At 42.5% G+C, this 25,525-nt stretch overlaps 1 protein-coding gene across 2 annotated transcripts in view; it reads left to right on the top strand.

Moving 5' to 3' along the window:
- The first annotated feature begins 483 nt into the window (after positions 1 to 483).
- The window catches only part of CAPSL (calcyphosine like), a 41,569-nt gene continuing 16,527 nt past the window's right edge, over positions 484 to 25,525 (top strand). For both annotated transcript variants that reach the window (XM_082253682.1, XM_082253681.1), the window contains exons 1-4: positions 484 to 576; positions 19,228 to 19,364; positions 21,838 to 22,015; positions 24,134 to 24,343. In XM_082253682.1, coding sequence (XP_082109808.1) covers positions 19,228 to 19,364; positions 21,838 to 22,015; positions 24,134 to 24,343 — 525 coding nt within the window. In that variant the 5' untranslated portion in view covers positions 484 to 576. The remainder of the gene's footprint in view (positions 577 to 19,227; positions 19,365 to 21,837; positions 22,016 to 24,133; positions 24,344 to 25,525) is intronic.

Raw genomic sequence — 25,525 nt, 5'->3', positions numbered from 1 at the left:
ATATATATATATATATATATATATATATATATATATATATATATACATGGATGATACACAGGGCTTTAGCAAATACAGTGCCATTCAGTATTACATCTACTTTAAGAGAAAACATTTTAGATTGAAGACAAATGTATAAAGTAGAACACAGCTTCCGTCTGACTCCATACAAAGTATTACACACATCATCTAATTGTCAGGAAGAAGAGGAATCCTGAGTTGTATTGACACTGGGATCAGGGTGAACACACCCAGCCAATCACCGTGTAGAGAGTGTGTGTGTGGGCAGGGTCTCCTTCTTCCTCTGTGTGCTTCCTCAGCAGAAGCCATCTCCATGGCGATCGAACTCTGTGTATCTAAGTTCTATGAACAAGAAACAGGCGGGGCGGGGTCAACCTGACTGGCACCGTCTTCCACCTATCAGCGCGCGCCGATTTCCTGAATGGCCCAATGACCAGGGGGAAAACTTCGAGTAAGGGGCGGTCCACTTCCACCTGTTGAGTGAAAGCTGCGTCCATAGTTTCAGGAGGAAGGTTCTGGCTGCTGTTAGGAGGATCCTCACCCCGAACCTCTAAGGTGATATTATCGATCACATACGATCCATCCGCTTTATACTAGACTTTGTGTTCACTTTTCTATCACTTCTCTATACATTGTAGGAGATCTCTCTGTAGAATGCAGGATAGTAAACTAATGCAATGGCTGGGAGGTGTCAGAGGTGGATGGGTGATGTGTAGAATATTAATACCACAGTGTGGGGATACTATTTATATTGGGAAATACAGGTGTCACCTGTGTAAGATACTCATAACAGGTGTCAACTGTAAGATACTCATAAATATATTCTATTATATATATATATATCTCCACTACTCACTAGATATATTATATACATTGTATTTATAGGTGTGCACAGTCTTTTGCATTAGCTGAAAGCCAAAGCTGAAATCCATTTGCATGTATGTGCATATATATATATATATATATATATATATATATATATATACTGTATATACTGATGGTGTCAGTAGGGCAGTGATTGGTGTCAGTAGGGCAGAGATTGGTGTCATTGGGCAGAGATTGGTGTCAGTAGGGCAGTGGACGGTATCAGTAGGGCAGTGATTGGTGTCAGTAGGGCAGTGGACGGTGTCAGCAGTTTTTACTTTTTATTATTTCATGTTTTTATTATTTTTTACAACTTCATTTTTTAGAAGGCCCTGTTAGAGGGCTTTGGTGAAATATCAGGGCTCTACAGAGGGGAAATCTGTGCCAAACTGGGTGATTAGGGTGTGCCCAGGCACACCTGGCACACCCTATGCACACGCCTATGAGTGTATTAGAGAAGTGACATCGCTGCTCTGTATAAGACACATGAAGATTATTGATATCACCTTATAATATACTGTATATATGAAGAGCAGTGATATCACTTATATAAAACAAATGGAGAGCAGCAATGCCACATATATAAAATATATGGTGAGTGATGATGTCACCTGTATAAAATGTATGTGGAGTAGTGATATTACCTATATAAAATGTATGGAGAGTAGTGCTCACGTATATAAAATATAATGAGGAAAGTGATGTCACCTATATAAAATATATGGAGTAGCGATGTCACCTAAATAAAATGTATGGAGAGTAGCAATGCCACATATATAAAACATATGGAGAGTAGTGATATCACTTACTGTATATAAAATATACGGAGAGTGATGAGGTCATCCATAAAAAATATATGAAGATTGGTAATATCACCTATATAAAATTGAATAGAGAGTAGCAATGTCACCTATAAAAATATATGGAGAGTAGTGATATCACTCATATAAAATATATGGAGAGTAGTGATATCACTTATATATAATATATGGAGAGTAGTGATATCACTAATATAAAATATATGGAGAGTGGCGAGGTCACCTGTATACAATTTTATAAAATGAATGGAGAGGAATGATGTCACCTATTTGTTGTGATGTCCCCTATATAAACTGTACGAAGAATAGTAAAGTTACCTATATATATATATATAACATATGGAGAGTAGTGATATCAATTATATAAAATATATGGAGAGTGGTGAGGTCATCTATATAAAATGATTTAAAATAAACGAAGAGCAGCATGTGAAGAGTAGTGATGTAAGCTAAATAAATTATAGGAAGAATAGTGATGTCTACCATATAAAATGTATGGAGAGTGGCGATTTCACCTATATAAAATATACGTGGAGTTGTGATGTCACCTAAATAAAATGTATGGAGAGTAGTAATGTTACCTATATAAAACATATAGAGAGTAGTGATTTCACTTATATAAAATATATGAACAGTATTGATGTCACCGATATAAAATGTATGAAGACTAGTGATGTCACCTATATAAAAGATATGGAGAGTAGTGATGTCACCCATATAAAATATATGTAGAATAGTGATATTACCTATATAAAATGAATAGAGAGTAGTGCTCAGGTAAATAAAATATATTGAGGAAAGGGATGTCACCTATATAAAGTTTTCGGAGAGTAGTGATGCCACCTGTATAAAATATATGGAGAGTAGTGATGTCACCTATATAAAATATATGTAGAATAGTGATATTACCTATATAAAATGTATGGAGAGTAGTGCTCAGGTAAATAAAATATAATGAGGAAAGTGATGTCACCTATATAATATATTTGGAGAGTAGTGATGTCACCTGTATAAAATATATATAGAGTGATGATGTCACCTCTGAAATATATAGGGAATAGTGATGTCACCTATATAAAATGTATAAAGGACAGCAAATTCACATACAGTATATGTATAGTGATGATGTCATCTCTATAAAACATAGGATTTGGTGGTGTCACCAGTGTCCAATGTAAGTTATTCAGTGACTAGTGAGGCCATTTCTGTGACATATCTTCTATTTGTACACTAGGGAGGTCACCACAATCTCCATATAGTAGTATAAGACAATGATAACAGCACATCCGGGATGGATGGGTATGGCTATAAATGTCATGGATTTATGACATATAATGAGGTCAGGTGACCCATCTGCGCACCATGCAATGCAAATAATCCATGGAGAACTGTAGGGTTTTGTTCTCTGGCAAAAGAAAATAGGAAAGATCTATAAGTAGTTCAAAATCTGTGAAAAGGGAATAAGGCAGCCAGCGGTCCCTCCTTGAATAAACTTTATTAAGCAGAATATAGAAAAAGTAGAAAAAATATATAGACAGTCGATAGACATTAGACAATGATTAAAAGTTGACACCGTTGTCATGTATAGAACAGATGCCGGGGTATACAGCCACATCCAAAACCAAGCACACTGCTTGTCTGGATTTTATTCTTCACATAATATTTAACCAAGTCTATTAATCAATAATAGGGATCTGGCTTGGAAATGTAAACAGAAATAGGACAAAAACTGAACAAAGGCGCATAATATTAAAATAAATGCTGGTCAGTTTATCACAGGAAGATGCTGCCAGAATATTTTTTACATTAAAGTCGAGGTAAACACAAACTGGAAAACATTTTGTATCCTATATATATATATATATATATATATATATATATATTTATATATATATATATGTCATAAATAATTGTTGTGTTTTTCTTTTAGAAGGGTTTTTCACCTTTTATTAAACCATTTTGTATCTCAGTGCTGCTGATCTTTTGCAGCCTATTTCAGCTACTTCCATTTTACATGCATAGGCTCCAGCAGCAGCAGTATGTCAGCATGGGCCTCTTGATGGTGACAACTGCAGAATATGCTTGAGTAATTCATATGGAGAGCTGTGTAGTGTAGTCCCTACCAGATGGCAGAGCGTTGTCACCCTATAACAGGAAGTGCCTGAATAAGGACTTCCATGGCAGGATCACCAGGTATGATTATAAGAAAGGTGGGAGGCGGAGTTTCTATTTATGTAGCAGTTGTGATTAACTGTTGCAGCAGTCACATGATCAGGATTCTCCCTCATTGGCTCCCGATGGTAGACTAAGGCAGGCCACAGACGATTCGAATTTCGTGCGAAAATCGTAAATGGCAGTGTTATCGAACGATTTTCGTATCGTTAGTGTGGTACGTAAAACGTTCGATTTTCGTACGACAGCAAAAATTCACATATCCAACATGTTGGGTTTTTTTGCGAAAATCGGCCGAATTTCGTATCATTAGTGGGGGAGTTGTATGATTTCGCCTAACAAAACACAGAACAGTAGGGAGTGTGTCCGGTAGAGATGTGGTTAAAAGGCACAAAAAATAGTGTTTTGTCGTACGATTTTCGGCTCACATTGATGGTACACTCGATGATGTGCACGAGTGCCGCTTTCGTTTATCGAACGATAAATCGTACGAAATTCGAATCGTCTATGGCCTGCTTTAGTTAGGTTGAAAATCCCCAGCAGTCTGATAAGCCCCCTGCACAACACTTCAACTAACAACACTAACTGAGCAGCATTGTTTATTGGAGCACTGTGCCGGTGTTCCGTCAGAATAGGCGACCTGTCAGATTAGGTAATGGAAGTGATGTTCCCTCAGCTGAATACTTACTGCGCATGTGCAGGTTTGCTAATCTGACAGAACACCTGCAGCCAGAACCGGGACAAGAAGTGGGCAGAAGGGGTGGCTGCCCCGGGCACTGTGGTATCATCTGAGGTGGGGGACTCCGCAAGGAGATTCGGGGGAGAGGATTTGTGTTGGAAATGGGAATTTGATGGGGGGGGGGGGGGGGGGCGGTGCTAAGAGTGGAGATTTAGGGGATTTGTGTTGGGAGGGGGGATGGGGGTGAGGATTTGTGCTGGGAGGGGGGTATTTGTACTGGGAGGGGGAGAGAATGTGTACTAGGAGGGGAAATTTTAGGGGTAGCGGATCTGTGCTGGGGGTGTTTTTTTGGGGTGGAGGGGGCATATGAGCTGGGGGATTTGAGGGATGGGTGGCCAAACATTTGTACTGGGGGGCTGGGGGGGGGGGATTTATGCTTAGTGCTCAGTTTTTTTGTGGGGGGAATTTTGCTGACACATGAACGGTACTCATTGGAAATCATGGGGTACAACTTGTCATGCAACTTTGCAGTGCCAAGTCACAGAACAAGTCACACAAGTGTGAAAGGGGCCCTACTGATCTCTGCTCAGTGAAGGCCGAGAACTGAGCGAGCAGCGGTCATGTAACTCATCGCTCACTTCTTAGATTTAGAGCCAGCGGGGGACAGCCCCAGCATAACAGCGATGCTGAAGCCATAGAAGTGGGTATGAATGTATATTTTTTTTCATTCTCATGCTTCTCCTTTAACTTCTTGTCTACCGCCGTGTGTTGTAAAATTCTGACGTGGTGGATGCTTATTTCTGCAGTGCCATTATAAACAACAATGCAGAAGCCACCTCAGCGTGGGCAGATAGTGGCTGTGATCAGAGCCGTCTTTGGGTGGCTTGAATCGCAGACACAGTGTACAGAGCCAATCCAAGCAGGTCTGTACCTTGTAATCACTGTGATGAGCAATCACAGTGATCACAAATGTAAACAGTGCACTGTTTACATCTGAGAGCCCTCCCCTTTCTTCACAATGGAGAAAAGGGAGGAAATGAACATTTTATCAATGTAAAAATAAATATAGAAATCAACAGCAACAGAATAATGGTGAGGGATTTTAACTGATTGTGGAATTGTTATTTTTAACGCATTCACCCCATCCTCTTAATTACTAAACTTCATGTTTCAACCACTTTAATACTGCCAAAAAGTGACACCACATTGGATGCCTGCTTTCTAAAAGAGGATAATTTTGCGTTTTTTTGGGAAAAAAAAAAAAAACCTGTTGATTTTTTTTTCATCCTTTTTGGTCCTTTTTTACTTTATATAAAAAAAACAAAAAAAACTGTGCTTATTAACCACTTAAGCCCGGAAGATTTTACCCCCTTCCTGACCAGGGCCTATTTTGCGATTCGGCACTGCGTGACTTTAACGGACAATTGCGCGGTCGTGCGACGCTGTACCTAAACGAATTTGGCGTCCTTTTTTTCCCACAAACAGAGCTTTCTTTTGGCGGTATTTGATCACCTGTGCGATTTTTTGATCACGCGCTATAAACAAAAAAAGAGCGTAAATTTTGCAAAAATAGCAATATTTTTCCCTTTTTTTTATATGAAATTCCCCCAAAAAAAAATGTAAAAATCAAATTTTTTTAATATTTTCGGCCAATTTGTTTTATGCTACCTATGTTTGGTAAAAAAAATCGCAAAAAGCGTATTTTGATTGGTTTGCGCAAAAGTTATTGCGTTTACTAACAAAGGGAAAGATTTTTGTCATTTTTGTTGTTTTTTTTTTTAACGCGTAATGGCGGCGATCTGCGATTTTTTTTGCGGTACTGCGACATTGCGGCGGAAAGATCGGACCCTTGACTGACATTTTTGACACTTTTGGGGTTACCAGTGACATTTCTACAGTAATCAGTGCTATATATATGCACTGTTACTGTAAAAATACACTGGTAGTGAAGGGGTTAACTTTATTTGAGAGGGAGGGGCTGTGTGTGTCCCTAGGGGCGTGATTCTAACTGTGATTGGCTGTGGCTTCAACTGTATGCAGAGTGATCAATGGATCTACATAGTAGATCCATGTGATCAGCTCTCATACAGAGAGGAGAATGACAGGCAGCTTGTTTACACAAGCTGCCTGACTTTCTCCCTCTCCCCCGCCGATCGCAGAGTGGCCGGCGGCGATCGGGTCCGCCGGTCACACGCGCGGGGGGGTCCGTGACCACGCGGGAGCGGGAGCGCGCCTCCGGCGGCGCGCGCTCGCTCCCTAAACCCTCACAGGCGAGCGACGTAGACCTACGTCACTTTGCCTGTGAGGGGCTGACCGCCGCCGTAGATAGTCGTGCGGCGGTCGGCAAGTGGTTATATAAAAAAAACAAAAAAAACTGTGCTTATTAACCACTTAAGCCCCGGAAGATTTTACCCCCTTCCTGACCAGGGCCTATTTTGCGATTCGGCACTGCGTGACTTTAACGGACAATTGCGCAGTCGTGCGGCGCTGCACCTAAACGAATTTGGCTTCCTTTTTTTTCCCACAAACAGAGCTTTCTTTTGGTGGTATTTGATCACCTGTGCAATTTTTTGATCATGCGCTATAAACAAAAAAAGAGCATCAATTTTGCAAAAATAACAATATTTTTCAAATTTTTTTATATGAAATTCCCCCCAAAAAAATGTAAAAATCAAATTTTTTTAACATTTTAGGCCAATTTTTTTTTTTTACCATATGTTTGGTAAAAAAAATCGCAAAAAGCGTATTTTGATTGGTTTGCACAAAAGTTATTGCGTTTACTAACAAAGGGAAAGATTTTTGTTATTTTTGTTGGTTTTTTTTTAACGCATAATGGCGGCGATCTGCGATTCTTTTTTTGTGGGACTGCGACATTGGGGCAGACAGATCGGACCCTTGACTGACATTTTTGACACTTTTGGGGTTACCAGTGACATTACTACAGTAATCAGTGCTATACATATGCACTGTTACTGTAAAAATGACACTGGCAGTGAAGGAGTTAACTGTATTGGAGAGGGAGGGGTTAAGTGTGTCCTAGGGGCGTGTTTCTAACTGTGATTGGCTGTGGCTTGATGTGTAAGAACAGTGATCAACGGTCCTACATAGTAGAACCGTTTGATCACCATTCTTACACAGGGAGAACTGACAGGCGGCTTTGTTTACATTAGCCGCCTGCCTTTCTCCCGCTGTCACGGACGATCGCGAGTGCCCGGGGGACATCGGGTCCGCCGGGCACACGCGCGGGGGGGTCCGTGACCGAGCGGGAGCGGGCATCCGGCGGCGCGCGCTCGCTCCCAAAACCCTTACAGGCTAGCGACGTAGCCCTACGTCGCTCTGCCTGTGAGGGGCTGACCGCCGACGTAAATAGTCGTGCGGCAGTCGGCAAGTGGTTAAATAACACCAACAAAAAATTGCTACAAAAAAAGGTAGTTCTGGCTAGCTCACTAGATTGCTTTAAAAAAGGCCTGGATTCTTTCCTGGGTGTACTTAACCACTTAAGCCCCAGCCCTGTTTCGGACACTTTTTGTTCACGTGTTAAAACCAGTATTTTTTCCTAGAAAACTACTTAGAACCCCCAAACATTATATATATTTTTTAAGCAAAGACTCTGGAGAATAAAATGTCGGTCATTGCAATATTTTTTGTCACGCGGTATTTGCGCAGCGGTCTTTAAAGCGACATTTTTTTGGAAAAATTTTGAAAAATCACATTTCACTGCATTTAAAAAATGCTAAACAGTAAAGTTAGCCCATTGTATATTGTGAAAGAACATGTCACGCCGAGTAAATAGATACCCAACATGATACGGTTTAAAATTGCGCCCCCCCCCCCCGTGGAATGGCGACAAACTACGGTCAATAGAGATCTCAATCTGCGACGCTTTAAATTTATTTAACGGTTACCAGTTTAGAGTTAGAGTGTAGCTCTTTTTTTAAATTATTGCTCACGCTCTGGCGATCGCGGCGATACCTCACATGTGTGGTTTTAACAGCGATTTCATTTGCGGCTCGACTTCCGTATACTTTTTTTTTTGTGCGCGAGCTAACGGTGACGGGGGTGGCTAAATTTATTTTATTTTTTTCCCATTTATTTTTTTAACTTTATTAAAGTTTTTTTTTAAAAAATAAATCTGATCACTTTTATTGCTGTCACAAGCAATGTAAACATCCCTTGTGACACCAATATGTAGTGACAGGTACACTTTATGGAGGGATCGAGGGTCTAAAAGACCCTAGACCCCTCCACTACACTTCCCTGTATGCAAAACGCCGAAAACTGCATTTTTGCATACAGCCGTTTTTCAAATTTGCCGCCTTTTGCAGCACAGTAACCCGGACGTGACGTCATGGACGCCGCCTCCGGGTTACGTCATCGGAGACCCGATCGAAGCCGTTTCCGGCTTTGATCCGGGCTCCATCCAGCCGGCGGACGTGCCGGCTGGGTGCTCGGGGCTCCCGGTGGGACGGGAGCCCCCGTAACAGCCACGGAAGGCGGCTGGAGGGGGGGGGGACGTCCCCTCCTGCCCCCCGGGTACCGATCGAGCGGCTCCCGAGCCGCATCGGTCGGTACCGACGGAAAGCCAACCGTCGGCTCTAAACCACGGTACCGGGATGATGCCTCTAGCTAGAGGCATCATCCCGGTATAACCCCGCAAAGTTTACCGACGTACCCCAACGTCAGTATGCGGTAAGTGGTTAATAAACAGTAAGTGGGTACTAAAATGTTTTTATCCGATTGCCTCTCGGAGGATCAGGAAGGAATTTTTTTCCCCTGCAGTAGCAAATTGGATCATGCTTTGCTGGGTTTGTTTGCCTTCCTCTGGATCATTTGCGGGTATAGGATTGTATATATGGGATTGCATGGTTGGGTTTTCAATACTGTTTTTTTTTTTTGTTTATTTTGTGTTGGTTGAACCAGGTAGACTTGTGTCTTTTTCAACCTGACTAACTATGTAACTATAATATAAAATGTATTTGGGTACAATGTTGCATGACCAAGTAATTGTCAGTCAAACAGTACTAAAAAATAAAAATTGCCTGGCAATGAAGGGATATTAGGCCTCATGCACACGGACAGAGAGAGGTTGAAAATATTTCAAGTGTAAAATTTTGGAATGTCTTATCAATCAGTAACAGGAATCAGGGTTGCTGAACTAGAATATACATGAATAATAATGAAATGAGTGTTATACTTTTTATCTGGATAAAATGATGCCAGAACTATTTGCTTTGGGTAAACAAACAATTATTAAACGGGTAAAAGATATAAATCTTTGGGTTTATCATTCATTAATCAAAGACAGGTCTGCTTGAGGTAGAAGTAAAGGGCCATAGCAAATTCAAAATTCTGGGCCTATCATGTGCAAGTATATACAGGATATTTGCACATTATGGCATGCTTACCCTACAAGGTGATCCCTTCAATTGCTGCGATGTCTGCACTCACATCCATGGCTGGTGCTTTCATCTTCACCTGACCTTCTTCAGTGTTAAAAGACTTCAGCCATCTTGATTGACTGGGTTGAAATGCCATTAAAGCTTCTTTTTTGCATGTGTATACATGGATTCGCTCATGCACAGCTCAATGTACTCAGCGTGATTCTGTGCCAGGAAGAAGTTATTTCCACTGTGCAGGAGTTACAGCCTATCGATTGAGCTAGATGGACTTTTTCAACCTGACTAACTATGTAAGTAGTATCTGTTCTTATCAGTGATCCAGTGGGGGCGCTGTTCTATCATCTGACCTCACCTGGGTTGGGTGGTGGTTATTGAAACCTGCTGGAGTGATGGGGACCTGGAAGATTAGTACTGGTAGGAATTGAAACCGGAGCGCCCATAGGTCATTGGGGGCCGGGAGTAAATTCTCCCCAAGAAAGCTGGAAGGGTCCATTACCTCTTGGTTTATATGGTCTACCTTGTCTGGCCATGGGCCAACATGCTTGATTGTAGGCAAGACACACTTGTCTTTGTACTCCTCACCTGGTTGCCGCCACACACGCTTGACACCATCTGAACCAAATAAGTTTATCTTGGTCTTATCAGACCACAGGACATGGTTCCAGTAATCCATGTCCTTAGTCTTCGTGTCTTCAGAAAACTGTTTGCAGGCTTTCTTGTACATCATCTTTAGAAGAGGCTTCCTTCTGGGACGACAGCCATGCAGACCAATTTGATGCAGTGTGCGGCGTATGGTCTGAGCACTGACAGGCTGACCCCCTACCTCACTCACTTAAGGGTGTACTCACTTTTCTTTGCCAGCGGTTTAGACATTAATGGCTGTGTGTTGAGTTATTTTGAGGGGACAGCAAATTTACACTGTTATACAAGCTGTACACTCACTACTTTACATTGTAGCAAAGTGTTGTTCTTCAGTGTTGTCACGTGAAAGGATATAATAAAATATTTGCAAAAATGTGAGGGGTGTACTTACTTTTGTGAGATACTGTATATCTATCTATCTATATATGTGTGTATATATAAAAAATTACTGCTGCGAACGTGTGTGTGTGTGAGTTTGGGATTCAGGGGGCGGAGGATGGAAGATTCGAACTAGGACAGCCAGCATCCGCACAAGGAAAACTTTCCATTAAATTTAGGTACCGATCCTTGTGCTGATTTACCTTACTGCATTATTTGCATTACCTTTAGAACCACTTTAAGCTTTAGGCTTTACCTAAGGCTGTAACTTTTGCACAGTGGGAGTAACTTCATCCTGGCACAGAATCATCCCGAGATTGTACACTGTAACGCTCATGCGCGATTCAGTGTATACACATGCTAGAAAAAAGTTACAGTCAGGGAGAAGAATATAGAGTACTGTCATAAAAAGCCTACCTGACAACCTTTTTTCAAAATTGGGTTTACTTACACTTTAATCAGGATATACAGTGTATTCGGAAAGTATTCACAGTGCTTAACTTTTTCCACATTTTGCTGTTACAGCCTTATTCCAAAATGGATAAAATTCAATATTTTCCTCAAAATTCTAAAAAGAATACCACATAATGACAACATGAAAGAAGTTTGAAATCTTTGCAAATTTATAAAAAAAAATGAAAAAAAAAAAATCACATGTATGTAAGTATTCACAGCCTTTGTCATGACACTCGAAATTGAGCTCAGGTGCTTCCTGCTTCCCCTGAATATCCTTTGAGATGTTTCTACAACTTGATTTAAGTCCACCTGTGGTAAATTCAGTTGATTGGACATGATTTGGAAAGGCACACATCTGTCTATATATGGCCCCACAGTTAACAGTGCATGTCAGAGCTCAAACCAAGCCATGAAGTCCAAGGAATTGTCTGTAGACCTCCGAGACAGGATTGAATCGAGGCACAGATCTAGGGAAGGGAAACATTTCTGCAGCATTGAAGGTCCCAGTGAGCACAGTGGGTATCCATCATCCGTAAATGGAAGAAGTTTGGAAACGCCAGGACTCTTCCTAAAGCAGGCCACCTGCCCAAACTGAGTGATTGGGGGAGAAGGGCCTTAGTCAGGGAGGTGACCAAGAACCCCGATGGTCACACTGATAGAGCTCCAGCGTTTCTCTGTGGAGAGAGGAGAACCTTCCAGAAGAACCATAATCTCTGCAGCACTCCACAAATCAGGCCTGTATGGTAGAGTGGCCATATGGAAGCCACTCCTCAGTAAATGGCACATGACAGCGTGTCTGGAGTTTGCACCTGAAGGACTCTCAGATCATGAGAAACAATATTCTCTGGTCTGATAAAACAAAGATTGAACTCTTTGGCCTGAATGGCAAGCGTCATGTCAGGGGGAAACCAGGTACTGGTCAAAACCTGGCCAATGCCATCCCTACAGTGAAGCATGGTGGTGGCAGCATCAAGCTGTGGGGGTGTTTTTCAGCAGCAGGAATTTAGAGACTAGTCAGGATCAAAGGAAAGTAGAATGAAGCAATGTACAGAGAAATTCTTGGTTAAAACCTGCTCCATGGGACTGGATCTCAGACTGGGACGAAAGTTAATCTTCCAAAAGGACAACGACCCTAACCACACAGCCAAGATAAGAAAGGAGTGGCTATGGGATAACTGTGAATGTCCTTGAGTGGCCCAGCCAGAGCCCAGACTTGAACCCGATTGAACATCTCTGGAGAGATATGAAAATGGCTGTGCACTGACGTTCCCCATCCAACCTGATGAAGCTTGAGAGGTCCAGCAAAGAAGAATGGGAGAAACTGCCCAAAAATAGGAGTGCCACGCTTGTAGCATCTTACTCAAAAAGACTTGAGGCTATAATTGGTGCCAAAGATGCTTCACCAAAGTATTGAGCAAAGGCTGTGAATACTTATGTACATGGGATTTTTTTTGTTTCTTATTTTAAATAAATTTGCAAAGATTTCAAACAAACTTCTTTCACGTTGTCATTATGGGTATTGTTTGTAGAATTTTGAGGAAAAAAATTAATTGGATCCATTGTGGAATAAGGCTGTAACATAACAAAATGTGTTCAAGAATGAGGTGTGCAAACAAAAAATTAATCTCCAGCAGCAATCAAAACTTTAACCTTGATAAAGTAAACGTGTAATGTGCAAAAAATGGGTGCGCTAGATGTGAGCAATGTGTGTTAAACCGAAAGGAAAAACACAATGAACAAAATACCTAATAAATATAAATATACACAGATATTATAAATAGTGCACAATGTGAACACAAACATGATATGGAAATATGTGCAGTCCAAAACAAATCCAAAATGAAAAAAGGCTGAAATCTTCTTGATGGTGAATGAAGGTGAAGAAGAGGACGTGCAAACACCAAATCCCTCTGGGCACCCACGTGTAAAGAAAAGAGAGGTAATACCCTTACCAACTCAACATAATAAAACACTTGAGAAGATGACACCAGCCAGTGTAATAGATATGAAGTCCCAACCTTTCACTCTTCCACCCGATATGTGGTATATCAAAACTCTTACCAAAGGCAAGTATTTCACAGGTCAGATGGTGAGTGATAATGTTCTCCAAATCATCAGGCAAACTATCCAGACTAGCAGGCAGTGAATTTTCTTGTATATCTTATTCTGACTCCTGTTGCTGTATGGGGGTTGGTCTCTCTCATGTACCCCTCACACTCAGTGACAGATAGTGCCCAAAAAAGAATGGAACAGGCAATAGTGCATTACCTCTTAAACGACTTTATTAAGAAAAGGTAGAACACTTACAGTTAAGTTGAATAAATAGGCAAATGGAAATTCAGATGTGGCCGCTCTGCAGCGTGGACCACGGGTGGTGATGGCGCAGGCTTCTCCCCTGATGCGTTTCCCCTGATGAGGCATCGACTGGGAATGGAACAAAATGTGGAATAAGTGAAGTGCTGTGAATACTTTCCGGATGCACTGTACCTGTAAATATGAAAAGGCCATTATTAAAAAAATGAATGTTGCCTATTTTATATGGTGCTAGAACATTTTATAATGAGTAGTACACAAATTTGGATTTAACCCTGCTTCCCACAGTCCAATTTTAATCTTTAGGTTTATCAGATTTGCCAACAACTATGTAGAGCGAAGGTCAACCTCATCATTATAATTAAAATGGTTTTAGCTAAACCCTAATGGTAGTCATAAGCAGCCATATAATAGCATGGTATACTTTTAATAATTGGACTTCTCTGACCCCCTGATAATGAGGGCCTGACAGTCACAGGTGCTCATTATTGCAAGATGTGATTTAGCTTGAAGAATAGAAGAGAGAAGTAGTAATGAAGAGGAATCGCATAAGGCTTTGGAGTACTGACGTGACGACTTGTATAAGGATTAGCAGATATCCTCCTTCCATTTTTCTTGGGGAGATATCTGGTCATTTATGGCTAACTAAGCTGTACATGATGCTTAAAGCTTAACTCTGAGATAAGCAAATATTGTTTATATAAAATAGTCACGTGTGTTCTTACATAAATCTTGGTGTGCTGTGTGTATTTCTTTCAGATCTCTGTGTTGGTCACGGCCACCGGAGAGTACTACAAACAGTACACCATTGGTTCAACTTCACTGTGGGGTGGTGAAACTCACAGGCCAGAGGCTGTATTACATTTCAGAGCCCCATACACATACAGTATCTCACAAAAGTGAATACACCCCTCACATTATTGTAAATATTTTATTATACTTTTTTATGTGACAATACTGAAGAAATGACACTTTGCTACAATGTAAAGTAGTGAGTGTACAGCTTATGTAACAGCTTAAATTTGCTGTCCCCTCAAAATAACTCAACACACAGCCATTAATGTCTAAACCACTGACAACAAAAGTGAGTACACCCCTAATCGGAAATGTCCAAATTGGGCCCAAAGTGTCACTATTTTGTGTGGCCATCATTATTTTGCAGCACTGCCTTGCATGGAGTTCACCAGAGCTTCACAGGTTGCCACTGGAGTCCTCTTCCACTCCTTCATGATGACATCACAGAGCTGGTGGATGTTAGAGACCTTGCGCTCCTCCACCTTCCATTTGAGGATGCCCTATAGATGCTCAATAGGGTTTCGATCTGGAGACATGCTTGGCCAGTCCATCACCTTTACCCTCAGCTTCTTTAGCAAGACAGTGGTCGTCTTGGAGGTGTGTTTGGGGTCCTTCACATGTTGGAATACTGCCCTGCGGCCCAGTCTCCGAAGGGAGGGGATCATGCTCTGCTTCAGCATGTCACAGTACATGTTGGCATTCATGGTTCACTCAGTGAACTGTAGCTCCCCAGTGCTGGCAGCACTCATGCAGCCCCAGACCATGACACTCTCATCACAATGCTTGACTGTAGGCAAGACATACTTGCCTTTGTACTCCTCACCTGGTTGCCGCCACACACGCTTGACACCATCTGAACCAAGTAAGTTTATCTCGGTTTCATCAGACCGCAGGGCATGGTTCCAGTAATCTTCAGAAAACTGTTTGCGGGCTTTCTTGAGCATCATCTTTAGAAGAAGCTTCCTTCTGGGACGACAGCCATACAGACCAATTCAGTGTGCCGCATATGGTCTGAGCACTGACAGGCTGACCCCCCCCCCCACCCCACCCACCTCTTCAACCCCAATGCTTGCAGCACTCATACGTCTATTTCCCAAAGACAGCCTCTGGATCTGACGCTGAGAACATGCACTCAACCTCTTTGGTCGACCATGGCAAGGCCTGTTCTGAGTGGAACCTGTCCTGTTAAACCGCTATATGGTCTTGGCCACCATGCCGCAGCTCAGTTTCAGGGTCTTGGCAATCTTCTTGTAGCCTAAGCCATCTTTATGTAGAACAACAATTCTTTTTTTCAGATCCTCAGAGAGTTCTTTGCCATGAGGTGCCATGTTGAACTTCCAGGGACCAGTATGAGATAGTGAGAGGGATAACACCACAGTTATAACACCTGCTCGCCATTCACACCTGAGACCTTGTAACAATAACAAGTCACATGACATCGGGGGGGAAAATGGGTAATTGGGCCCAATTTGGATATTTTCACTTAGGGGGATACTCACTTTTTTTGCCAGCTGTTTAGACAATAACCACTTGACGACCGCCCGCCGCAGATTTACTGCGGCAGGCAGCCGCTCCTGGGCAAAGCGACGTAGCTCTACATCGCTCGCTCTCAGGAGGTTAGGGGGCGAGCCGCCCCCGCTCGTCAGCCGGGGAACCAGTGCGTGTGTCAGGCGGCTCCGATTGCCGCCTGACACCGGCGATCTCCCCCCGCTGACAGAGAAGGACGGACGGCTGATGTAAACACAGCCGTCCGTCCTTCTCACTGCAATGATCACAGAGGTCATGTGATCCTGCTATAAAGGATTGCATGTCTCTGTGATCATCTCACAAGCCCATCCCCCCCACAGTTAGAATCACTACCCTAGGCTTACATTTAACCCCTTGATCACCAATAGTATTAACCCCTTTCCTGCCAATGGCATTATTACAGTAACAGTGCATATTTTTAGCACTGATTACTGTAGTAATGTCACTGGTACCCCCAAAAGTGTCAAAAATGTCAGTTAGGGGTCCGATCTGTCCGCCTCCATGTCACAGTCCCGCTAAAAATCGAAGATCGCCGCCATTACTAGTAAAAAAGAAAACAATGAAAATTACATAAATCTTTCCCGTAGTTAGTAGACACAACAACTTTTGCACAAACCAATCAAAATACGCTTATTGCGATTTTTTTACCAAAAATATGTAGCAGAAAACAAATTGGCCTAAAATGTTAAAAAATTTTGATTTTTACATTTTTTTTTTTGGGAATGTTATATAGCAGAATTTTTTTTTTTTTTTTTTCATAATTGTCGCTCTTTTTTTTGTTTATAGCGCAAAAAATAAATATCGCACAGGTGATCAAATACCACCAAAAGAAAGCTCTATTTGTGGGAAAAAAAGGACCTCAATTTTATTTGGGTACAGCGTCGCACGACCGCGCAATTGTCCGTTAAAGTAACACAGTGCAGAATCGCAAAATAGGGCCTGGATATTAAGCAGGAAAATCTTCCGGTCTTAAAGTGGTTAATGGCTGTGTGTTGAGTTATTTTGAGGGGACAGCAAATTTACACTGTTATACAAGCTGTACACTCACTACTTTACATTGTAGCAAAGTGTAATTTCTTCAGTGTTGTCACATGAAAAGATAGAATAAAATATTTACAGAAATATGAGGGGTGTACTCACTTTTGTGAGATACTGTATATAAAAGAATTGCGTTTCCTCTTCAGCCGGTGAGGGGTTTGTACTGGGGAGGGGTGTTTGTACTAAGGGGTCTGTAATGGGTTGGGAGGTTTGTATTGAGGGGGTCTGTGCTGGGGAAGGGTGTTTGTACTGGGGGTAGGGTTGCCACCTCTTCCCTTTAAAACCAAACACATATAAATAAATGTAATGCAGGTAAAGACACTTTGTATCGATCCTGACTCAGGATACTAAAAGATCTTATGATGTAGAAACAATGTTGGTTACACACAGATGAGTTGAGATTGCGCTGTATTTTCATTACAGTTATAAATAATGAATTTATTCAATTTTGGAATAAGGCTGTAACATAACAAAATGTGGAAAAAGTGAAGCGCTGTGAATACTTTCCAGATGCACTGTCAGTCCCGGTTCACAATGGAGCAGCGACTTAGCCACCTGACAAGTCGCGCTCCATTCAGTGCAATGGAATCGTTCTAATCGGAGCAACTCAAGTCGCTCCGACTTAGAAAAAGGTTCCTGCACTACTTTGGGGGCGACTTGCATTGACTTCTATTAGAGAAGTGGTTTGCAAGCCATGTTGAGGTCGCGCTTCACAGGGTGGCTTTAGAGTCGGGCGACTTTGAAGCCGCCCCTGTGTGAAAAGAGCCCAAGAGCTGTAACTGCAGTTCTCCACCCCCTCCTCTGTACTCCTCACAGATGCATAAGGATTTTATCACAAATCTGCACTTTTGAGGGGTTGTAGACAAGAGAAGACTGCAGATAAACAAGTAAAACGTATGTAGGAGGATTTGTTTCTTCTCTGTGCATCATCAGAGGCTTTTCACGTTACTGGGTATATGTGAGGGTTTACAACCACTTTAAGTCGTCTGGCACTAAGACTTGGATTAGGCATGCATGCCAGTGTGCCTACATGCCCATACATCTGTGTAGTGTGCCTACGTTAATTAACATTCTCACGCAAATTAGCTTGTTCACGCAACCAGCTGGCAGTGACCATTGTACTGTATATTGATTCATGCACCTATGTTCTTCTGATGTCATCCTGACACTGATGTTCAGTATTATTGTTCTTTGCACAGCTTGTCCCTCCCTAGCTGTAACCTAAATGGGTTTAGTAGGCTGCCCAAAGCTGTGAGCAGGCTACCAGGAGCTTGCTGCATGAACAAACTTATGTTTCTCTTACGTCCTCCGACAGTCGCCGCCCACTCATACAGTCTTCACCAATGGGTATTGACTTCCTCTCCACAGGAGTAGCTAGGCTGTATGAGTGGGCGGCGACTGTCAGAGGACTCAGAGAAAGGAATTTTACGGTAAGATTTTTACAAAAATTCAGTTTTTATGTTCAGAGCCATTGCTATTGCTGCTGTTGCCCAATAAAAAAGTACATTCTGTGGCAGTGCATGCCCATGCATGGCAAGTGATGCTGTGGTAGGGGAAAGTTGTCCAATGTGTGCTCAGTGTGGAAAGTATTGGCATGTCCACTAGTGGTTCTCTATGGGAGCCCAAACAGAAGGGTGTCAGCGCTACAGCTCCATACAGCGCATGCAAAGGCAGCATTGTTACCCTATTATTGAAATCACTGGGGGGGGGGGGGCATTTTTATTAAAGATTTTCCAGTTATTGCACCAGAACCAAGATTGAGACTGGCAAAAAAACAGAAGCATTAGGAAAACAGTAAGACACATTTATTCTGAAGTTGAAAATGATGGGACATCTGTCAAATCTTGACACAGACAGAAACACGTTTAGTACATGTAATTGGTTTGAAACTTTTTAATGTTTGCTATTGTTGTGTAAGTCTTCCTGTCTCTGTGACAACCATTTCCCTCATTTCTTCTATGGGGTTCACAGGGACAGGACGTGACTGAAAATATACCCAATGGAGTCACGAACCAAAGTAAAAAGTTGACAGAAAATTTCACTCTTTCCCACTCCATCCAAAACTTTTGTGGTGCTTCCCAGTGTTTTTAGAGATTGACCTCTCTGTTTCTCCCATATCCCACAGATGTCGGGTACAGCAAGACATGACCGAGAGATGTCCATGCAGGCCAAGAAGAACCTGACTACTTGCACAGATCCATTGGAAAAACTCAGGTTACAATGTCTGTCTAGGGGCTCTGCTGGGATCAAGGGATTAGGAAGGTGAGCTGGGCACCGACACTAAAATAGCTATCAGGGGTCCCCAGAATTTACCGGCTGAGCCTCATGGGGCTCTCAGATGTGTTTGATGTAGCTTGGTGCAGTCTTAATGTTCTTAAAGTCCAACTCCAGGAATAAAAAAAATCTATCCTTGCAGTGCCCCCTATTGAACTGCAAGGGTTAAATGGTAGGTCTAGGAGAAGCTGAAGAGGCTGTATTACTTACCCTAACACCACTCCTATGCTATCCTCTATTCCTGCTGGTCTGGGGTGTGGGTAATCCCTGAGGCCCCTTTCACACATTCGGACCGTTTAGATCTGCCTGTCCGTTTTTTTGGCGGATCTGAACGGTCCCCCCATGCATCTCTATGGGGGATCGGATGTCAGCGGAGACATGTCCGCTGACATCCGATCCGATTCGTCAAATCTGGACGTATGGAAACCCTATTTTCCATCCGTCCAGCGGATCAGATCGGATGGGATTGGATGAGAACGGACCAACGGTCCGTTCCCATCCGATTTCCCCCATAGAGATGCATGGGGAACTGACAGCTGTGTCTCCGCACATAGCGCAGAGACACAGCTGTCATCCTGCTGCTCAGCGAGGGATCGGCGGCTCGATCCCCCGCTGAGAAAAACGGAATCCGTCCGACGGACGGATAGTGTGAAAGGGGCCTTAACCTCATCACATACAGTGCAGAGCTATTACCCTGTATTGTATGTTTGAGGAGGTAGGAGTGTGACGGCACCTGTTAGTGCCTTAGAGAGGTAGTTGATCTTTACAGACCTTCTGCATTATACTTTTCCTGTAAGTGCATGGACAAACAGGATCTGTTTCATTTTCAAAATGTCATGAACTCAGGGATTTCTGATACTGACCATCCAGAAGAAAACATTTAGAAGACCAGTCCACCCAAAAGTGATATTTGGTTGTAGGTGGAGCCTGGTGGAGAAGTCAACCTCGGCCTTTAAAAATCTGTTTTGAGTGTCCTTTCCTATCCTCGTGTTTCCAGCTATGTCTTTTCTTACATTTATACATTTTACATAATACATAATATAAATTCATTTTCCATAACATAAAACACATAAATACTCCACAGGGAGAGTAGAAGGCCCTCATTGTGGTCATAGCAGGTGTTCAGAACTGAGATGTCACCAGTAGAATCTTTGAGAAACAGAAGAAACTGTCACTGTCAGTGGGTTTATCTCTCCAGCATCTACCAAACACTTAAATAGCAAATGTTTTTTGACAAATACTTGTCAGGTCATCAAATGTATTCATGGGAATTTTTGTACAAATATTTGTACAAACAATCCTTTAGAAAATCAACTGATATATGGCCAGCTTAAGGTTACGTTCACATGTTGGCGTAGCGGATCGCGGGCAGAATCACCGCGATTCTGCCCGCAATCCAGAAATCATTGCAAATCGCGGGACGCCTGTGCGTTGCCGTTGATTTGCAATGCCACCCCAAAAAGCTGTGCGATGTTGCCGCGATTTCCGCCTGCCGGATCGCGGTAACATCGCGCAAACAAAATCGCGGGTTGCATGACGCCCCAAAGAAGCTCTTGTACCTTTTTTGGGCGTCATGCGACCCACGATTTTGTTTGCGCCATGTTACCGCGATTCGGCAGGCAGAAATCGCGGCAACATCGCACAGAGTTTGGGGTGCCATTGCAAATCAACGGCAACGCACAGGCGTCCCGCGATTTGCAATGATTTCCGGATCGCGGGCAGAATCACATGTGAACATGTGAACGTAGCCTTAAACCTTTAGTTGCCATTTATGAGGAGGGTCAGTGACATCACAATATCTACTTCATACAATCAGAAAAGCCTTGCAGTCATTAAAAATAATTCAAGGTGTTCTATGGATGGTGGACGTGCCAAGCGAGCAGGCATTTGACAGGTGGTGGGGAGGCAATATGTTGCCTCCTCACTACCTGTTTTAACCCTGAAAATGCCGGAAAACACACACCAACTGTGTGGATTACACAGGGAAGAGCGGGTTCAGATGTGGCCCCATTCGCTTAATTGGGTCGCGTTCAGTAGCAGTGGTACCCCAACGCAACAGGGGGGATACATTTTGCTGTGAACCAAAGCCTTGCAGCCTTAGCATGTGTACACCCCTGTATGGCTTAAGGGGGATAGATTTGGGAGGGCATGTTTACACTTGTAGTAGTAAAAGCCTATTTTCTCGCCTAGTGTTGTGGTGCATCGCAGCATATTTTAGCCCATGAACATGCATTGCATAACACGCTCTGTACAGCTAAGTGCATGTAACTGCCATCACTGGAGCATGAGCGTGTATGGGCATACTGTAGTTTTCAATTGTTGGTGGTTATGTGTATATAGCCACGCACTGAGTATTCTGCCCCTGGGGGAATTCTGCAATTGTATTACCTGGTTGGATTTGCCATAACAACAACTTTTCTTATAGTGTTTTTTTTGTTTTCACTGACGCTTTTTTCTGCAGAGTATTTAAGATAATGGATGATGATAACAGCAGGTGCTTGGATTTCAAAGAGTTTTTGAAGGGCCTGAATGACTATGGAGTGATGATGGACAAAGCGGAAGCTCAAAAGCTTTTCAGTGTTTTTGACAAAGATGGTAGTGGAACAATAGACTTTGATGAATTCCTGGTCACTTTAAGGGTGAGTCTCCCATGATAATGTTGTATCTTATTTAAAGAATCAATCAAAATTCAAAACTTTTTTTTTACCCTAAAGCGGTATTAAATCCAAAATCAAACATTTATTATATTGCAGCTCACCAATTCTTAGATATTGGGTTGATTTACTAAAACTGGAGAGTGCAAAATCTGGTGCAGCTCTGCATAGAAACCAATCAGTTTCCAGGTTATTTGTCAAAGCCTAATTGAACAAACTGAAGTTGTAAACTGATTGGCTACCACGCACAGCTGCACCAGATTTTGCACTCTCCAGTTTTAGTAAATCAACTCCTATAAATCATTGAAAACACTTTCAGAAACACTCATTATTGCACCCTAGGGTAGTCTTAAAGGATATGCGCATTCTTTTTGACCCCCCACTCTGCTAACCTACCATCGTCCCCAGATGCATATTCACATTGCATGCATGCCTACAGCCTTCTGGATTTGTTTACTTCTCACTGTCGATCCCTCATACACCATTCGCTCCTGCACAGTGTTGTTCTATGATTATCAAGTTAAAGCGGAACTAAGCCCTCCTATCGTTTTCAGCCAAGGAAGCAGCCATCTTAGCCTCCATTTGATCTTCAACTGCCATGATGCTGCACATGTGATCAGTTATGACTCCAGCCATTTGATGGTTTGACAGTTTGGTTTAGAGCACAAGCAAATGGAACAGTTTTGTGAAATTGTTAAATCGATGGGTATAGTTCTGCTTTGCGTATACATCTGTGGAGTGAGAAAGGAGAAGGCTAGGTTAGCACAGTGGGGAGGGGGGGGGGACAAAACATACACTTATCCTTTAAACAACCTAATTATCCCCAGAGCATTGCAATTGGCAGCAGAATTGGGGCGGGATTGAGACAATTGTGTCCAGTTTATGGGTCAAGTCTCACAGATCTCACGGACCCCCCCGCGCGTGTGCCCGGCGGACCCGGTGTCCGCCAGTCACTCGCGATAGTCCGTTACACCGGAAGAAAGGAAGGCGGCTAATGTAAACAAAGCCGCCTGTCATTCTTCCCTGTGTAAGAATGGAGATCAGACGGTAGGACCGTTGATCTCTGTTCTTACACTAGTAGCCACAGCCAATAACAGTTAGAAACACGCCCCTAGGACACACTTAACCCCTCCCTCTCCAATACAGTTAACCCCTTCCCTCCCAGTGTCATTTTTACAGTAACAGTGCATATGTATAGCACTGATTACTGCAGTAATGTCACTGGTAACCCCAAAAGTGTAAAAAATGTCAGTTAAGGGTCCGATCTGTCCGCCGCAATGCCGCAGTCCCGCAAAAAAAAAAAAAAAACGCAGATTGCCGCCATTACTCGTTAAAAAAAAAAAAAACAACAAAAATGTTTCCCTTTGTTAGTTAACGCGATAACTTTTGCGCAAACCAATCAAAATACACTTTTTTGCAATTTTTTTTTTTACCAAACATATGTAGCATAAAACAAATTGGCTGAAAATGGTAAAAAATTTAGATTTTTACATTTTTTTGGGGGGAATTTCATATAAAAAAATGTGAAAAATATTGTTATTTTTGCAAAATTGACGCTCTTTTTTTGTTTATAGCGCATGATCAAAAAGTCGCACAGGTGATCAAATACCACCAAAAGAAAGCTCTGTTAGTGGGAAAAAAAAGGACGTCAAATTTGTTTAGGTACAGCATCGCACGACCGCGCAATTGTCCGTTAAAGTCACGCAGTGCCGAATCGCAAAATAGGCCCTGGTCAGGAAGGGAGTAAAATCTTCCGGGGCTTAAGTGGTTAAACCACCCTAGCACAGACCCTTGTCTCTGCAGTAATGTTAATGGTATACCATAGCTCTCCTGCATGTAGATATTGCTTTTCAGCCGCATTGGCCCACCCACCGCAACCTGTGTATTGCTTATGTAAAAGTCCCATGAAACCACTGGGTAGAAGATGAGACCTGTAGAGGTGATTAGCTTGGCGGTGGACGTTTGAGTCGCCATGCTTTTCCTTTAAGGAGGAAAACTAATCACCACTAGATTCTTCTTTGGAGAAATAACTAAGTAGAAGATAGATTTTCCATGGCTTATTGATGAGAGATACTCAGAGACCTTTTCTGTTTATACTCCCAGCCACCAATGTCCAATGCAAGGAAAGACATCATCATGCAGGCCTTTAGGAAGCTTGACAAAAGTGGAGATGGCATCGTGACTGTTGAGGATCTACGGGGGGTGTATAATGCAAAATACCATCCAAAATACCAGAACGGGGAGTGGACAGAGGATCAGGTCTTCAGGAGTTTTCTAGATAATTTTGACTCTCCATATGATAAAGATGGACAGGTAAGATTTTTCTTTTCCTTCCTTCCTTCCTTCCTTCCTTCCTTCCTTCCTTCCTTCCTTCCTTCCTTCCTTCCTTCCTGCTTCCCTTCCTCCCTTCTTCCTTCCTTCCGCTTACTCCCTCTTCCTTCCTTCTTTCTTTCTTTCTTTCCCTTCCTTCCTCACTTGACCCCCTCAACTCATTGCTGTTCTGTCTCTTGCAGTTATAGAAAATAACTTTTGAAAGTTATCCAGATAAGGTCTGAATATCCCTAGGAACAATGCAAGTTCATTCTGTCCTGTGAAATGTCTGTATTGCCTTTAACAACAAATCAGATTTTAGGTTCATTTTTCAGCCCTCGGAGACTGACAGCTGCAGTGCAGCTGCTTGCTTGTATTTTCCACTGGGTATAATACAGCCTCATTGTGCTGTCATTTTTAGCATCTCAGCATTTCAGTAACAATGATTACCACTAATGAAATACATGCTAGGAATATTGTAATGTCGTTTTTGTAATAGATATTTGCACGTGTCACTGTTTGAATTTCATAGATATTGTTGCAGATTAACCCCACTTATGACCGCCCAACATATATGTGTGGCAGCAAAAGGGTGGGCTTTAATGACCCACACGTCGCACGTACACTAAATTACCAAAAGTATTGCCTTTACAGACACATGAACTTTAATGGCATCCCAGTCTTAGTCCATAGGGTTCAATACTGAGTTGGCCTATACCAGCTTCAGCTCTTCTGGGAAGGCTGTCCACAAGGTTTAGAAGTGTGTCTATGGGAATGTTTAACTATTCTTCCAAAAGCAAATTTGTGAGGTCAGGCACTGATTTTGGAGAGAAGGCCTGGCTCGCAGTCTCCTCTCTTATTCATCCCAAAGTTGTTCTGTCTGGTTGTGGTCAAGACTCGGTGCAGGTCAGTCAAGTTCCTCCTCCCCAAACTCGGTCATTCATGTCCTTATGGGCCTTGCTTTGTGCACTGGTCCAAATCATTTGTTAGAGGGGGTATTATGGTGTGGGGTTGTTTTTCAGGGGTTGGGCTTGTCCCCTTAGTTCCAGTGAAGGGAACTCTTAAGGTGTCAGCAAACCAAGATATTTGGGACAATTTCATGCTCCCAACTTTGTGGGAACAGTTTGGGGATGGCCTCTTCCTGTTCCACAAAGACTGCACACCAATGCACAAAGCAAGGTCCAT

The sequence above is a fragment of the Pelophylax lessonae genome (assembly GCF_965119305.1).
Source record: "Pelophylax lessonae genome assembly, chromosome: 1".
NCBI classification, from domain to species: domain Eukaryota; kingdom Metazoa; phylum Chordata; class Amphibia; order Anura; family Ranidae; genus Pelophylax; species Pelophylax lessonae.
Note: the sequence above shows the minus strand (reverse complement) of the source record. Positions and strands in the feature narration are given on the sequence as shown.